Source organism: Sturnira hondurensis, unplaced genomic scaffold (genome assembly GCF_014824575.4).
Source record: "Sturnira hondurensis isolate 20B ecotype Veracruz unplaced genomic scaffold, ASM1482457v3 Scaffold0016184, whole genome shotgun sequence".
Lineage (NCBI taxonomy): Eukaryota > Metazoa > Chordata > Mammalia > Chiroptera > Phyllostomidae > Sturnira > Sturnira hondurensis.
The window spans coordinates 2,609,516-2,626,881 of record NW_028088815.1 but is presented as its reverse complement, the minus strand read 5'-3'; the positions used below and the strand labels follow the sequence as shown (position 1 = coordinate 2,626,881).

The 17,366-nt window shown below is 38.4% G+C and overlaps 1 protein-coding gene across 4 annotated transcripts in view; it reads right to left on the bottom strand.

Moving 5' to 3' along the window:
- TMTC4 (transmembrane O-mannosyltransferase targeting cadherins 4) overlaps nt 1–17,366 on the bottom strand; it is a 92,131-nt gene that overhangs the window by 37,423 nt on the left and 37,342 nt on the right. For 2 of the 4 annotated variants that reach the window (XM_037065797.1, XM_037065793.1), the window contains exons 7-11: nt 14,424–14,516; nt 14,032–14,196; nt 13,021–13,223; nt 11,302–11,473; nt 11,084–11,215 (exon numbers count right to left, since the gene is read on the bottom strand). In XM_037065797.1, the coding sequence (XP_036921692.1) occupies nt 11,084–11,215; nt 11,302–11,473; nt 13,021–13,223; nt 14,032–14,196; nt 14,424–14,516 (765 nt within the window). The remainder of the gene's footprint in view (nt 1–11,083; nt 11,216–11,301; nt 11,474–13,020; nt 13,224–14,031; nt 14,197–14,423; nt 14,517–17,366) is intronic. The other 2 variants (XM_037065795.1, XM_037065796.1) reach the window with 2 other exon arrangements.

Below are 17,366 nucleotides of genomic sequence, written 5' to 3'. Positions count from 1 at the left end.
TCTTCCTGAATTTATTACTGTTGTTAACTTTATTTTCTCTCACGCTACATCATGTTCCTATTCCTTAACTCACTATTTCTTCTCCATCTAAACTAGCATAAGTGTTCTTCTTCCTTAAGTCAGCTCACATTCTTTTCCCACTCTCATAAGAGTCTTATTTCTTTTCCTTCTTTTATAAACAGTGGATAGTTAGGTGAAATACCACGGTTATTGATGTACTTCTCCAACACAACTCCTATTTGTTCACTATTTGTTTGCACTTTATATCCCATAGAATACTCTCCCTTTGTCTTATTCCATTTCACCTTCCCCCGGCTCCTGATGAGTTGAGTGAGGACTTTTATTTCATTTTTTCCCCCTCTCCCAACCTGGGCTTTCCTCCTTACTCTTATTAGTTTGCTTCCCACACCCTTTCAAAATCAGTTTTCTTTATGGTAGATATCTCATATTCACTTTTTACTTTTGTACAATATTCTTATTCCCATTCCACCTTTATTAAACTTAGTCAATTGTCTATGCTATCCATCCTGATGTGATTTTTCTACAATTTTGATCACATTAGTCTATGTAGTACATTTCCAACTTTACGTCAAACCTCCTAGTATACTCTTCCCTTTTTGTATCCTATTGTTTCCATTGCCCTTTCATGTTTAACATACATTTTAAATTTTGTTCCTTCCCTTTCTTTGCTTAGATTCTATACCTGTTTTATCAATTCTCCTCACTTTTACCACTCAATAACATTTTCCCTTTGTATAGTCATCTCATATTCCCTTTGTCATAGCTTCTAACATCCAAAATCTCTCTTCACCTTTATTAATCTTTGTTCAATTGCTGATGTGGTAGGGGGTCTTTTTGCTGGTATAGGTTCAGTTGTCTGATAACACTACTTTGTTAATGAACACCTGTACAATAGCATACAAGACCAGATGGGAGTTGTGACTACCAGTAAGCCCCCCCAGAAGGGAGAACCCATCAACAAGTAAAACCCAAGTATGATAAGAAAGCCAACACAAACAGAAGAAAGAAAAACCCTAGAACATCCAGAGAAGGATATCAAAGAGACTACAGAACTCCTGCCACAGAAGTTCACCCCATGAATAAGGCAAAGCAGAGTACCCTGAGACACAGAAACAAACCAAAAGAGTAACCTAAAATGAGAGGCAAAGAAAGAACCCCCAATTGAAAGGAATGGAATAATTCCCAGTAAAAGAGTTAAATGAGGCAAGCAATCTACCAGACATAGAATTCAAAAAATTGGTTATAAGGATGCTCAAGGAACTCAGTGAGTGGGAACTACAACAACATGAAAAAGGAAACTAAAAAAAAGAACCAGAAAGAAAGGAAGAATATTATATCTGAAATAAAAGAATATGCTGGGAGGAATTACAAACAGGCTGGATGAAGCAGAGAATCAGTGAGCTGGAAGAGAAGGTAGAAGGAAATACCCAAGAAGAGCAACAATCTGAAAAAAAGTCAAAAAAGTATTAGGTTAGCTTAAGGAAACTTCAGGAAAATATATAACATAACAACATTCAAATCACTGGAATACCAGAAAAAGAAATGGAGCAGGGGATAGAATACCTGTTTGCAAAACAATGACAGGTTAGAACTTTCCTAATCTGGAGAGAGGAAAGCCATGCAAGCTCAAGAAGCACAGAGGGTCCCAATTAAGATGACCCAAAGAGATCTACTCCAATACATCATAATTAAAATGACAAATTTTAAAAACAAAGAGAGAATATTAAAAGCAGCAAGGAAGAAAGAGCTAGTAACATACAGGGAGTCCTGATAAGGCTAGCAGCTGATTTCCCAACAGAAACACTATAAGTCAGAAGAGAATGGCAAGAAATATTCCAAGTAATGAAAATCAAAGGCCTGCAACCAAGACTACTCTACCCAGCAAGGATGTCATTTAAAACAGAAGGTGAGCCCTGGTTGGTGTAGCTCAGTGAATTGAGTGGGGTGAGAACCAAAGGTCACCAGTTAAATTCCCAGTCAGGGCACATGTCTGGGTTGTGGCCTGGGTCCACAGCAGTGGGTGTGCAACGGGCAACTGCACATTGATAATTCTCTCCCTCTCATTCTCCCTCCCTTCGCCTCTCTCTAAAAATAAATAAAGTCTTTTTTAAAAAATTTAATTAATTAATTAATTAAAAGAAAGGTGAAATAAGGTGTTTTCCAGACCAAAAAAGGCTAAAAGAATATTAAACAAAAACAGCATTGCAAGACATGCTAAAGGGACTGCTCTAAGGAACGAAGGTATAGAGAGAGAAACACAAGTACAAAAGAAAAAATGGGAATGAATAAGTACCCTTCAGTGGTAACCTTAAATGTAAATGGATTAAATGTGCCAATCAAAAGACATACAGTAGCTGAATAGATAAGAAAACATGACCCGTATATATATGCTACTGACAAGAGACCCACATCAGATCAAAAGACCTACACAGACTGAAAGTGAAGGGTTGGGAAAATATATTCCAAGCATTATGGACAGGAAAAAAGTTGGCATAGCAATACTTATATCAGACAAAACAAATTTCAAAACAAAGGCCATAAAAAGAGACAAAGAAAGCCATTTATAATTCTAAAGGGAAGAATCCATCAGGAAGCTACGAATATTGTAAATATATATGCACCCAATATAGGAACACCCAAATATATAAAGAAAATATTGATGGACATCAAGAAAGATGTGGACAGAAACACTTACATTAGGGGATTTTAACACCCCACTGTCAAGAATGGACAGATTTTCCAAACAAAGAATCAACAAGGACATTGCGGCACTGAACAACAGGCTACATCAAATGGGCTTAACTGATATATACAGAACCTTTCGCCCAAAGAAGCAAAGTATACATTCTTTTCAAATACTCATGGATCATTTTCAAAGACAGACCACATGATAGGACAAAAAACAAGCCTCAGAAAATTCAAATCATATCAAGCATTTTCTTGGATCACAAGGGCTAGAAACCAATCTCAAGGAAAAAAACTCAAAATCAGTGAAACACATGGAGACCGAAGACCATATTATTAAACAATGAAAGGGTTAATAATGAGATCAAGGAAGAAATCAAACAGTTTCTGGAAACAACATAAAATGAACACACAACAACCTAAAACCTATGGGACACAGCAAAGTCCAGAGAGGAAGTTCACAAAAATACAGACTAACTAAAAAAGAGAAAAATTTCAAATAAACAAACTAACCCTACATCTACAAACTAGAGGAACAAAAACAAACAAAACCCAGAGCAAGTAGAAGGAAGGAATAATAAAAATCAGAACAGAACTAAATGATGTAGAGACTGAAATAACATCTAAAGGATCAATAAATCCAGGAGCTGGCTCTTTGAGAAGAGAAAAAAAATCAACAAGCCTGAAACCACACTCACCAAGAAAAAAAGGGAGAGGAACCAAACAAAAAAGACAAAATTACATCTGATACCACAGAAATACAAAGCATTGTATAAAATTACTATGAACAAATTATTTGAATTATAGGCCAAGAAATTTGAAAATCTGGATGAAATGGACAAATTTCTAGAAACATATATCCTCCAAAACTGAGTCAAGAAAAAGCAGAAAGCCTGAAAGACCAATATCAACTACTGAAATTGAAGTAGTAATAAAAAAAAAAAAAAACTCCTGACACACAAAAGCCCTGGACCAGACAGATGCACAGAAGAATTTTACCAAGCATTTAGAAAACAGCTAACCCTAATTCTTCTTAAACTATCTCAAGAATTCCAAGAAGAGGAAAGATTCTCAAACTCTTTTTATGAGGCCAGTATTATCCTCATTCAAAAAACCATATAAAGACACAAGAAAAAAAGAATACTACAGGCCAGTATTGCTGGTAAACACAGATGCTCAACAACATACTGGCAAAGAGGATCCAGCAATACATTAAAAAGATCATATACCATGATCAAATGGGATTCATCCCAGGGATGCAAGGATGGTACAGTATTTGCAAATCAATAAATGTAATACATTACATAAACAAAAGCAAAGACAAAAACCACATGATCATATCAATAGATGCAGAAAAAGCATTTGATAAGGTACAGCACCCATTTATGATAAAAACACTCAGAGAAGTGGGACTAGAGGGAGCATTCCTCAATATAATAAAGGCCATATACGAAAGACCTACAGCCAACATCATACTCAATGGGCAAAAACTAAAAGGTTTTCCACTAAGATCAGGAACAAGACAAGGTTGTCCACTTTCACCACTTCTATTCAATATAGTACTGGAAGTTCTAGCCACAGCAATCAGACAAGAAAAGGAAATAAAAGTCATCCAAATTGGAAAGGAGGAAGCAAAACTGTTACTGTTTGCAGATGACATAATAGTGTACATAGAAAACCCTATAGGCTCCACCAAAAAACTACTCAACCTAATAAATGAATGTGGCAAAAGGGCTGGATACAAAATCAACATTCAGAGGTAGAAGGCATTTTTGTATACCAACAGTGAAATATCAGAAACAGAAATCAGGAAAATATCCCATTTACTACAGCAACAAGAAAAATAAAGTACTTAGGGATAAACTTAATGGAAGAAGTACAAAACCTTAACTCAGAACACCACACAACACTGAAGAAAGAAATTAAGAAAGACACAAACAAATGGAAATATATACCACATTCATGGACTGGAAGAATTAACACCATCAAAATGTCCATCCTACCCAAAGCAACCTATAGATTCAATACAATCCTTATCAAAATACCAATGACATATTTCACATATCTAGAACAAACATTTCGAAAATTTATATGGAGCCATAAATGACCCTGAATAGCCTCAGCAAATTTGAGAACAAGAAAGTAGGGGGATCACAATATCTGGTATCAAACATTACAAGGCCACTGTAAACAAAACAGCCTTGGACTGGCATAAGAACAGACACATAGAAAAATGGAACAGAATAGAGAGTCCAAAAATAAACCCATGTCAGTATGGTCTCTTAATATTTGACAAAGGAGGAAGGAGCATAAAATGGAGTAAAAATTGCCTCTTCAACAAATGGTGTTGTGAGATCTGGACAAGTACATGCAAAAAAATGAAACTAGACCACTAACTTACACGATACACAAAAAACTCAACATGGGTAAGAAACTTAGGTATAAGTCCTAACACCATAAAAGTCCTAGAGGAGAATATAGACAGGATAATTTCAGATATTTCATGCAGCAATATTTGCACCAATATATCCCTTATGGCAAGGGATATAAAAGAAAGAATAAACAAATGGACTACATCAATCTAAAAAGCTTCAACCTGGCTAAAGAAAACATCAACAAAATGGAAAGGGAACCAACTGTATGGGAAAGCACATTTGCTTAGGATAAAGGTTCGATGTCCAAAATATATAAAGAACTCACATGACTCTACACGGGGAAGACAAGCAATTCAATTAAAACATGGGCAAAGGACTTGAACAGACACTTCTACAAGGATGACAGAGGGCCTTGAAAGACAGATTTATGAAAAAATTCTCAACATCACTAGCCATTAGAAAGAGGCAAATTAAAACCACAATGAGATACCACTTCATACCAGTCACAGTGGCCATTGTAAACAAACCAACAAACAAGTGCTGCAGAGGATGTGGAGAAAAGGGAACCCTAGTGCATTGTTGTTGGGAATGCGGACTGGTGCAGCCACTTTGGAAAACATTATGGAATTTCCTCAGAAAACTAAAAATGGAACTGTGTTTCAATCCAGCAATCCAAGTGCTGGGTCTATACCCTAAGAATCCAGAAACGGCAATTCAAAAGAACCCATACACCCTAATGTTCACAGCAGCATTCTTTACAAGAGCCAAGAGCTGGAAACGGCCTAAGTGCCCAGTGGTAAATGAATGGATCAAAAACCCACGGTACGTTCACACAATGGAATACTACACAGCAAACAGGAAGAACTCCTACCCTTCATGGCAGCATGGATGGAACTGGAGAACATTAAGCTAAGTGAAATAAGCCAGGCAGTGAAAGACAAATACTATATGTCTTTAAGTGGAACCTATAAGTGAAACCTAATCAACAAAACAAACAAATGAGCAACTTCTGGCCAAGAAGGAGGCATAGGTGAAAACACTGTGCCTCCTCGCACAACCAACAGAGATTTAGAAACAAAAACACAACCAGAACAGACAGAAAATCGAACTGTATGGAAGTCTGACAACAATTCAACCAGACCGGTAAGAGGGGCGGAGTCAGTGGCCAGTGGAGAGAAACTGTGGCAGAAAAAGGCTGTGACTGACAGAGTCAGGAGTGCAGGCAGCGCAGGGCTGACCACGGTCACAATTTCACACGCAGATAAACTAGGCAAAAAAAAAACAGCAAGAAAGACTACATGACCCAGGGCCCCAGGAACAGGAAATAAAGCCTAAAAAGCACCAATTAAAAAGGTGCCAGGAGAGACTCTCAGTCTCACAGGAGAGTTTGTTGGGGAGACTCACAGGATCCTAGAATGTACACAAGCTCGCCCACCCAGGAACCAACACCAGAAGGGTCCAATTTGCTTGTGGGAAGCAGCAGAAGGGACTGAAATCCGAGAGAGAGTGGAACAAATGCCATTGTTCTCTCTTTGATCCTGCCCCTACATACAGCATCACAACCCAGTGATTGGGTTGACCCACCCTGGTTAACACCTAAGGCTCCGCCCATCACTACATAATAGGCACTATCTGACCAAAAATGGCTCACATAGAAGAACAAATCAAAGCCCCAGAGCCAATACTTTTAAGCAACCAAGAGATAGCCAACCTATCAAATGCACAGTTCAAAACACTGGTGATCAGGATGCTCACAGAACTGGTTGATTTTAGCCACAAATTAGATGAAAAATTGAAGGCTACACTAAGTGAAATGAAGAAAAATGCACAGGAAACCAACGATGATGGAAAGGACACTGGGACTCAAATCAATTGAGTGGACCAGAAGGAAGAAAGAAACAACCCAACAGAAAACAATGAAGAAACAAAAATTCAAAAAAATGAGGAGAGGCTTAGAAACCTCCAGGACATCTTTAAACGTTCCAACATCCGAATTATAGGGGTGCCTGAAGGGGAAGAGGAAGAGCAATAAGTGGAAAACTCATTTGAACAAATAATAAAGGAGAACTTCCCCAATCTGGCAAAGGAAATAGACTTCCAGGAAATCCAGGAAGCTCAAAGAGTCCCAAAGAACGTGTACCCAAAGAGGGACACATCAGGCACATCATAATTACATTAGCCAAGATTAAAATGAAGGAGAGAATTCTAGAAGCAGCAAGAGATAAGGGGACAGTCACCTACAAAGGAGTGCCCATCAGACTGTCAGTTGATTTCTAAAAAGAGACCTTATAGGCAAGAAGGGGCTGGAAAGAAGTATTCCAAGTCATGAAAGACAAGGACCTACATCCAAGATTGCTTTATCCAGCAAAGCTTTCATTTAGAATAGAAGGGCAGATTAAAGTGCTTTTCAGATAAGGTTAAGTTCAAGGAGTTCATCATCACCAAGCCCTTATTATATGACATGTTAAAGGGATTTATCTAAGAAAAAGAAGATAAAAAATATGAACAGTGAAAGAATAGCAAACTCACAGTTATTAACAACCACACCTAAAACAAAAGCAAACTAAGCAGACACCTAAAACAGGAGCAGAGCCACAGAAATGAAGATCACATGGAAGGTTAGCAACAGGGGAGTGGGACGAGGAGGCGGGTGGAGAAGTTACAGAGAGTAAATAGCATAGATGATGGGGAGAAAATAGACAGGGGGAGGGCAAGAATAGTGTGGGAAATGTAGGAGCTACAGAACTTATGACACATAGACATGAACTAAGGGGGGAGAATATGGTAAAGGGGAATGAAGGAAAGGGGGAATGGGACAACTATAATCGCATAATCAACAAATTATATTAAAAAAAACAAACAAACCCCAAATGAGCAAAATAGTACCAGAAACTTGGAAATAAAGAACAAATAAAGAGTGATCAGAGGGGAGGGGGTAAGGAGATAATGGGGAAAAGTAGAGGAAGGGGAAACAAACACAAATAGAGGATTCATTGACAGGGACAATGTGAGGGACTGACTGTGGGAGTGGGTGGGGGTGGTGTAGGGTTGAACAATGGGGGAAAAAGGCGGGACAACTATAACTGAACAATTTTAAATTTTTAAAAAAGAAGAAACAAGAATTCAAAAAAATAAGGATAGTATAAGAAGACTCTATGACATCTCCAAACATGCCATTACCTGAATCATAGGGGTGCCAGAAGTAGAAGGAAGAGCAAGAAATTGAAAATGTATTTGAAAAAATAATGAAAGAAAACTTCCCTAATTTGGCAAAGGAAAGAGATGTACAAGTCCAGGAAGCAAAGAGTCCCAAACGGGTTGGACCCAAGGAGGAACACACCAAGACAAACCATAATTAAAATGCCAAAGGTTAAAGATAAAGAGAGAATCTCAAAAGCAGCAAGAGAAAACCAGAGAGTTACCTCCAAAGAGTACCCATAAGACTATCAGCTGATTTCTCAAAAGCAACTTTGCAGGCAAGAAGGGACTGGCAAGAAGTATCCAAAGTGATGAAAAGCAAGGACCTATAACCCAGATTACTCTATCCAGCAAGGCTATCATTTAGAATGGATGGACAGATAAAACGCTTCCCAGACCAGGTAAAGCTAAAGGAGTTAATTACCAAGCCATTACTACATGAAATGTTAAAGGAACTTATTTAAGAAAAGGAAGATCAAAATTATGAACATTAAAATGGCAAGAAATTCACAACTATTAACAACTGAATCTTAAAAAAAAATTTAAAGCAAATAACTAAGCAAACAACCAGAACAGGAATATAGTGATAGGTATGGAGGTCATTTGGAGGATTATTGGCTGGGAGGAGGAAGGCGACAAATGGGAGAAAAGGTGCGGGGTTTAAAAAGTGTAACTGGAAGGTACAAAACAGACAGGAGGATGTTAAGAATAATATAGGAAATGGAGAATCCAGAGAACTTATGTGCAGAACCCATGGCCATGAACTAAGTGGGGAAATGCTGGAGGGAAGGAGGGGTACCAGGCAGAGGGGGCCAAAAGGGAAAAATAGGGATAAATGTAATAACATAATCAATAAAATATACTTTAGAAAAGAAGAAAGGACCATTTTGAAGATGAGGTCTTGTAAGTATGTATGTTTTAAATTAAAAAAGGAAAATTACACACACTGACATACAAAAACTGTATGTGCACCCATATGTGTACACCCTGTATTTTCTAGCCTACAACACATGAAGCTGTGCTATTGGAAAAGACAGATAGGTTTAAAATCCCGTATGTCCCATCTCCTCCTCCCTCATTTACTAGAGTAACCTGGGCACTCTATTATACCAGGTCTCTATCTAGTACCTAGGTTACTAAGCTAAATAACATAAGTTCCATGTTTCTATGCCTCAGTTTCTCCCACTTGGAAAATTAAAATATATATATATATATATATATAAACGAGGCATATATATATATACCTCTCTTTCTTTTACATATATATAAAAGAGAAGTATATATATATATGTGTGTGTGTGTGTGTGTGTGTGTGTGTGTGTGTATGTATGTATAAAACCTTAGAAAAAAGATAATGGAGATTAATTATAGAGCCATTACCGAAGAAATTTCAGTTCCTTATATGGAAGAACTAGAAGGGGAAAGTACTGCTACTGAAACAGAAAAGTAAAAATAAAGCAAATCTATTAATGTTTATAAAATTAAATTATAGGCAATTTATTTTTAGTAGCATAAAATAAATGGGTAGGCCTGCAAATCAAATGAATGATAAAAGTTTGAAGCAATTCACTCTTTTACTTAAATCTCTTAACTGTAAAATGTGAGCAAGGTTTTTTAATCCAAGAAAAAGACAAACAAGGAGTCAGGACCTTTTGTACTGTTGTTCACTTCAAGGTCACAATAAGATGCCAACTCTTCATTAGATCTGTTCATATAATTTTACCTGAAATCACTGCTTTTTCTTAAATACAGAATGTAAAAATGAGATCAACCTCCAGAGAGCTCTTTTTTTTCTACCCTTCAAGGATCTCATTTGAAGAATCCTAGGAAGCTTGAACTTTGATGACCCAAGAGAGAATGAACCATTACTGAGTAATAATAATGATCTATATTCACAGAAAATCTTCTACCCTAACTTATTGGTATTCCATTTGAGCAAGTAACATTCCCTCCTTGTTATTTAATGTAACAGCCAACACTAAAATGAACCTAAGAAAGCTAATATTTCTTGAATACCTATTATGTTCCAACTACTATATTAAGGCCACTTCAGATGCCACATTTCATTAGAGCCTCACCACAAACCCAGGAGAGAGGCAGCATTTTCCCCCTTTATAGAAAAGGGCACGGAATGTTCAGAAATGTTTGGTTCCATCCAAAGGGGCAGAGCTGGTTACACTGAGGGCTTGGATTCATGAAGAATCCAAGTGAAAAAATACCTACCAGAATGCCTCAGCAAAAACACTGCCAACTTTAAAGTCTATACGTTTATTTTTACCTAATCTAACAAAAAGGAACCACAAGTAGAGAAACCACAGGGGACAGAAATGTGTACTACACATGTATCACCACACAGCATGATTTAAACTTCCTGAATTGAATTATTGTCCATTTGTAGATACTATCTTCAAATTATGGCTTGGAAGCTAGTTAACGCTATGGCCAAAGCATGTATTTTGAAAAGTGTGCTCTGAATGTTTCCACTGTGGGCCTCTTCAAGCCTCAGACTGGATGTGTGGTATTAGGACCTACACCACCACTTTGAAGGGTGATTGGACCAACTGGATGGGTAAAACCTCATTTAAGTAATCTCCTATTTCACTGACATTGTCCAGTTTTAATAATTTATTTGAATTATTTTGCCTAAGTGGAATTTTAATAAATTTTATCAAAGTAACAACAAAAATAGAAAAACTCAAATTTTATGCTAGATTGCTGTATGAAGGCAAATATTCTTATTCTGCTGTTGAACTTAAAATATTTCCTAGTAATGTCTTTCTAAAAAAACACGGCAGCCAACACACCTTAGCATTGAGAGGACACACAGACAGGGCACTTTGAAAAAGCTTCTCTTCATTCCTCCACTCGCCGCTGCGAATCATGCACCTCAGCGTGTTTATGAACAAAATTCCCAGTACGAGAGCAGTGATTAGTTTCTTAAGAATAAAGAGACACGGTAAATGTCATGAGGAAATTCCATCCAACCACCGTGGTTATGAACAAAACCACTCCTGGCCAGTACCTTTTTCTTAGTATGTTTACTGAGCGCTCCAAACCCGAAAGTCAGCAGTATGCAGTACCCAGCACTGGGGAGGTAGAGAACTCTCTCGGCCACCACAAAGCCCACTCGGAAGAACAAGTTACTTGCAGGAAGAAATGGGATAATGAGGAATCCCAGGCCCAACATAAGGACCCTGGAAAATAAGAAGTATAATACTTAATATATCTATTTTTAGACTTCTCAAGAAAAATATGCTACTCAACATTAAAATAATAATAAAGGCCTTTTCCACCTACGATCTCAATTGAGAACAGGCATCGGCAAAATGTGTCATCAGTAGAAAGGGTTTAGCCTGGCAGTATTAGGGTAAGACATAAAAATCTTACCGAAAAGCACTCAGCATCAGACATAAGGATAAAATTCACAAGTCACACAATTCATATCATAAAGTTAGAGTGACTACATTTGTGAGGCCTTATTAATTTATCTACGACCAACTCACCTCAAACCATTAGGTATTGAATAGCTCAGTGGATATTGGTTCCAATTAACCTGGAACCAATAATTGGTTCCAGTTTTCATAGGGGAAAAAAAACCTCACAAACTGAACAGGTATAATAATGCTTAACTAGTTTAAACTTTACAAGATCTAAAATAAACTAATATCTTTTTGGAAGTTACAAAAGCACAAATTTCAGTCAATTAGAAGGAAGCTGAGCAATGAAACCCTGCTGGAATTAGGCTATCATTTCTAATGTCCCATGTAACATAAGAATGAACTGGGAAACCAGGTGAGGTGTCGTGCCTTCTTCCTGGACCCTGTGCCTACAGTACTTTAAAAATAAAATCTAGCCCTGGCTGGTGTAGCTCAGTGGATTGAACATGGGCCTGAGAACCAAACAACCGTGGTTTGATTCCCAGTCAGGGCACATGCCTGGGTTGCAGGACAGTTCCCAGCAGGAGACGCACGAAAGGCAACCATACATTGATATTTCTCTCCCTCTCTCCTTCCCTTTCCCTTTAAAGATAAATAAATAAATCTTTTTTAAAAAGTAAAAAAATAAAAATAAATAAAATAAAATCTAACTGCCCATGTGTAAATGAAGTAGGACAAAAGTTTGTTGTCCTTTAGAATTATGAACCAATTTAAAACACAGGTAAACTTGAAACTTAATTTGAGAAATTACTAATCTAATTCCATAAATACTTATGTGTAAAGGAAATTGTCTTAGTTTTCTTTCTCATGAAATACTTGTTTTTTCCTCCAATTATTTTCTCAGTAACACTTTTTTCCTCTTTTCTTCAGTGAGAAAGAAGTCTCTCTGGGGCAGCAGTTTATTTTGTACCAAACAACCGAAGGAATCACTATAACATCCACAAAGGTTTTCTGAAGAAGAATAGTGAAATAATGGGCACAACATACATCAATTACACTCTCCATTCTGACCACAAATTACTCTTTACCACCCACTGAGAAAAGGGTCTCAAAATACTACTTCGGGAAAAGGAGGGGGATATAAAGTAGTCATCCATACCCTTCTTCTCCAGGTTCACTCCCCACTAGTTGAAGCCAGGGATAGATTCCAGATGGACAAACTCATCCTACTCACAACTATGTATTGGAAATCAATGTCCTTAGACATGACTTCCACAAAATTGTTAAAATGATCAGTGTTGGATTTAGCAAAATGCTCCTGACTTAACCCAATGTGGAAGTTAAAATTCACCATTGTCTCTTACCTTCTCTTGTGACTGTCTTCAGAGCATAGGGCTTGGCGCATTAGGCCAATTAGGCAGAACCAGAGTGCTGCTAGTGCAATTACCCTCCAGTCACCAACTGACTTAATGAGAGGGATGCAGCCCATCGACCAATCAAAACACAGCCACCAGGGGCACAGCAGCAGCCAGGCATTCAATGAATAGTAGTAATTATAGTTTACGGCCTGTCAGTCAAAAGGAAAACAAACATTTATTTAATACAAAACTTGAATATGTATATTCCTAATTTTGCTTTTGTGGCATCTGTATGCTTCTGTTCAAGGAAAGCAGTTGTACAAAATAAAATATTGACACATTCTAAATGAACTGTGGCTATAATATGCAATATATTAAATGCATTCAGATTTTAAATGAGGAAAATGCAGCATAGTCACCAGACTCTGCTATACAGCTGTTATATTTCTGGGCAAACTATGTCAATTTACTTAGTGATGCCTGAAGTCTGTGACCGAGGAAAGCTGAGGCCCAGAGGTCACCTATGTGCTTAACAACTTAAGAACAGGATTCTACGGTGGTTTTCTTGATTTCTGTCTCGATGAAATGCACTACAAAGAACTGACACCCTTACGTTCAGAAAAAGCAAACCTTTGCAATAAAGAGAGTCTTGATACATTAGAGAATATGGTAGAGGGGATATATACAGACACCAGTGATACTGCTATATTTTATCTTAACCCTGCCATGCCAATCTCCTTTAAAATTAACATCATGGGCTTAGGAGACACTAACCAGCCTGGCAAGAAATCTGACTGAGAAGGAACCACTCCTTAATTTTGATTAGAATGGAAACACAAGTGACTTCTATCTCCTCAATCCCCTAACAAAAGTCTGGTTTCATCCTAGAATATCCTTCCTGATAGCAAACAAACATGGAGGTGTTCCACTTACTATGGATTTTGTGGGTGTGCTGAGAGTGAGATGAAGAGGAGGGAAGAAGGACCTGGGAATTCTGCAGACAGACTCAGAACTCACCCTGACCAATGTGCTGTCAGCAAAGGAGGCAGGGTTGTCTACCTCGGTGAATGGTGGCGGCCCGGTGCCCATGATTTTCCAGCGCATATAGAGCACCCCTGCTCCCCCCAAGGCCAGGAGAGTCATTCTAAAGAGGAGGCCCCCATTTCTGAGCATGCCGTTGTTCTGAAAAGACACCGCAAAACCCCTGATGTCACAGATTTTCAAATAAAAATGTCAGTAAGCCAGGTACAAATGTAAAGCAATCCTACATGAACTATGCTGACACTGTGCTTCAAAAGACTGGCTATTTTAGAATTCAAGATAGCAAAAATTATTCTGAAAATGGCATTTCACATCAGCTGTACTTGACATTTTCCATGTTGGAGCTGGAGACAAGAGTATATACTTACCTGTAATAACTTGTCCTTATGTAGTACCTTCTGGACAATTTCCAGAACATTTAATTTGCTAATCACCAAGATGTCAAAGACTGCATTTAAACCCTAAGGAAGCAAAATAAGACAACCAGTGATGCGAGAGCCTAACTATGATTAGGTAGCAATCATATTTCACAATTTTGCTACTAAATTTAGACAAGGGATATAGTAAATTAGATAATTATGGAAGACTTCTTCAGCTGTTAAAAAACAACCATTGCTCCTCTGAAATTATCTGACAGTAATATGTTATATCAATTTTATTATCTAGTCAATTTTTCTTAATTCTAGTTAGAAATTTGGACCTCTTCAGAGGTCCTTCCTTTCCTTTTTTTCCTTTACTATAATACAACCCCTTAGCTGATATAACAGAGTGGTTATCTGGACAGTTGTTGTGCCTAAAAGATAAAGGCAGCCATCGAAAACTCAGCCATATAAAAGTAATTACACCTCAAGAACCTCAAGTACTGACTGGCTTTGGCAAATGTAGCAGAAACAGAGCAGAACATAAACAACTATCTCTGATGGGTCACTGGAGATCTCTCAACTTCAGACTCCTAATCGTTCACCAGCTTTCTGTTCTTGCTGGGCACACAGCCAGAGTGCATTTCCCAGCCTCCCTTGCAGTTATGTATGGTCATGTGACTGAGTTCCAGCCTATGTGTGTAGAAGTGAGAGTGCCTCATCTTGGAGGTTTGGTTATAATAAACCTAAACACACTCCACCACTTGGTTTTTTCTTCCAGCTGGCTGTGATAGAGATGACAGGGATGACCAGGGAGACTTTGGCGAACTGCGCACTAAAGATGCCAGAGGCTCTGCCAAGCCTGGGTAACTGTATGGAGGACAGTCACCTCTATAATGTGAAGCCCTGTCCACAACAATTAGGTGAATGATAAATAACTTCAATTCCATGATGCCACTGGATTTTGAGAGTGTGATACTGTAGCTCCACCTATCCTAACAGCTTCTAATACCACCATGAGTTTCTTCCCAGGAGGTGAGGGCTGCTTTTGCAGCTATTACCTATAATCATAGGCTGAAAGCTAGATGAGACTTGAATTCTATTGTCTATCCTGCAATGGATTTTTCCCATAGACGTCACTGCTGCAGAAAGTGTCATCTAGCAGGACTCTCTGCCCAATCTGGATAAAGTAGTCAGAATATACAGTGTATTTGGATAACACTGCCCCTAAATACTTGGGTCTTTTTCATATGGGGCTTTGTGGCAAAGATCGCAAATCATCAGATGCCAGTGCTAATTTGTGGTTTTCAAAACAAGGATGACATTCCTACTTAAACTTCTCTCAGAAGTACTGGGAGCCATTAATTATCCAATAATAACGGGCTAGTGCTGGGTTAATCATTTCAAGGAATCTTAATTTTAGTCATTCATGTGATAGATGATTTTAGTGGGTCACAGAAGACCATTTCTGCCTGGGTATAAACTACTTTCTAGAAGGCAGAAGCTTCCCATTGAGCTGCCACCATCACTGTCTTTTTATATTGTTTGATTTTATGCCTGTGAGCTATAGGACAGTCACCAAGGGGTGACAGGCACATGCTATCATGAGGACTGAGCCAAACATAAGTTTGACCCTCCCTCCTCCTTCCCATTTAAATGCATCATCAAAATGTCCACATTCTTATCAAATTTTTGAAAACTGCTAAATTTCACTGTATCTTTCTTCACATCAATTCAAACTGATTCCTTAGGGCTTTTTAAACATTAATGGGGGTTACTTTGGGACCTTGGTAAAGAAAGATTCTGATTCAGCAGACCTGGGGTCGGGTGTGAAACACTAAATTTCGAGTAAGTCCTCAGGTAATGCTGAGGAGCGAGAGTTCAGAGCAGTGCTTCTCAAGGGGATGATTTTGTTGGAAATATTTCAGGATGTCACAACTGAGGGAGTCCTACTGGCAACCAGTGAAAGGAAGCCAGGGATGCTGCTAAACATCCCACAGTGCCCAGGACAGCTCTCCACAAGAAAAAAAAATCGAGCCCTAAAGTCAGTAATATCCAAGTTGAGAAATAATGGTTTAAAGAAAACTTTTAAAGTAACTCATGAAATTCAAGTATCTTTGTACAGTAATTCTTTCTATACCATCTTCTAGCTACCTAAGCTTGACATTATAAATCAAGACCAATAAAACCACTGATCTTTGCCTTGTCAAAACCCCAATAGCTCTGACTGCCCTTTCTTTCTCAAGGTAATCCCACTCAGGCCATCACATCCCACATCTTTGTTTTCCAATTCTTTACCTCTGTTCATATCTCTAATTCCTAGATTTACTTCTAATAGTGTAAGGCAGAAAACTGCCTAAAATACAGAAAAAGGAAAGTGGATTTCAATGCCTCTCCCTTCCTGGAGCTTCAGTTTGGATCAAACATTGGAGGAGTGTGTTTCACTCATCAGAGGCCCTCTCCTCTCCTCTTTCACATTTCCAGTCGATGCCAAGTATAACATGGCATATACTCAATACTTGTCTAATCACAAGAACCACAGTTGGGTCAGTCCACTGCTGTCTTTAGGACTGCCAAAACATGAGAGCATCCAAGAAAACTCAAACTCAAACCATTCCTCCACCTTTTTCTACAAGACCTCTCCAAGAAAACGAATCACCACTCTAAGAACCTCCCACTCTCAGAACTGCTGAAAGAGGCCTTTGTTCCTTTGGAGAGCCCTCCCCACATAGAGCAGGCAGGAAGGCGCCATATCTCAGACTCCATCAACCTGGCTAACACCATTCAACTCCCACCTCCCAGTGATTCCCTGAGGCCCAGCCCCACCCACCTTTGAGACCCACCCCAGCTGTTTCCTGTGGCTTTTCCATACATATGATCTGTCACTGCTCATGCTTCAGATTTTCATAAAATCTCTCAAAAGCAGCATCTGGCTTTAGCATGCCCCTTACC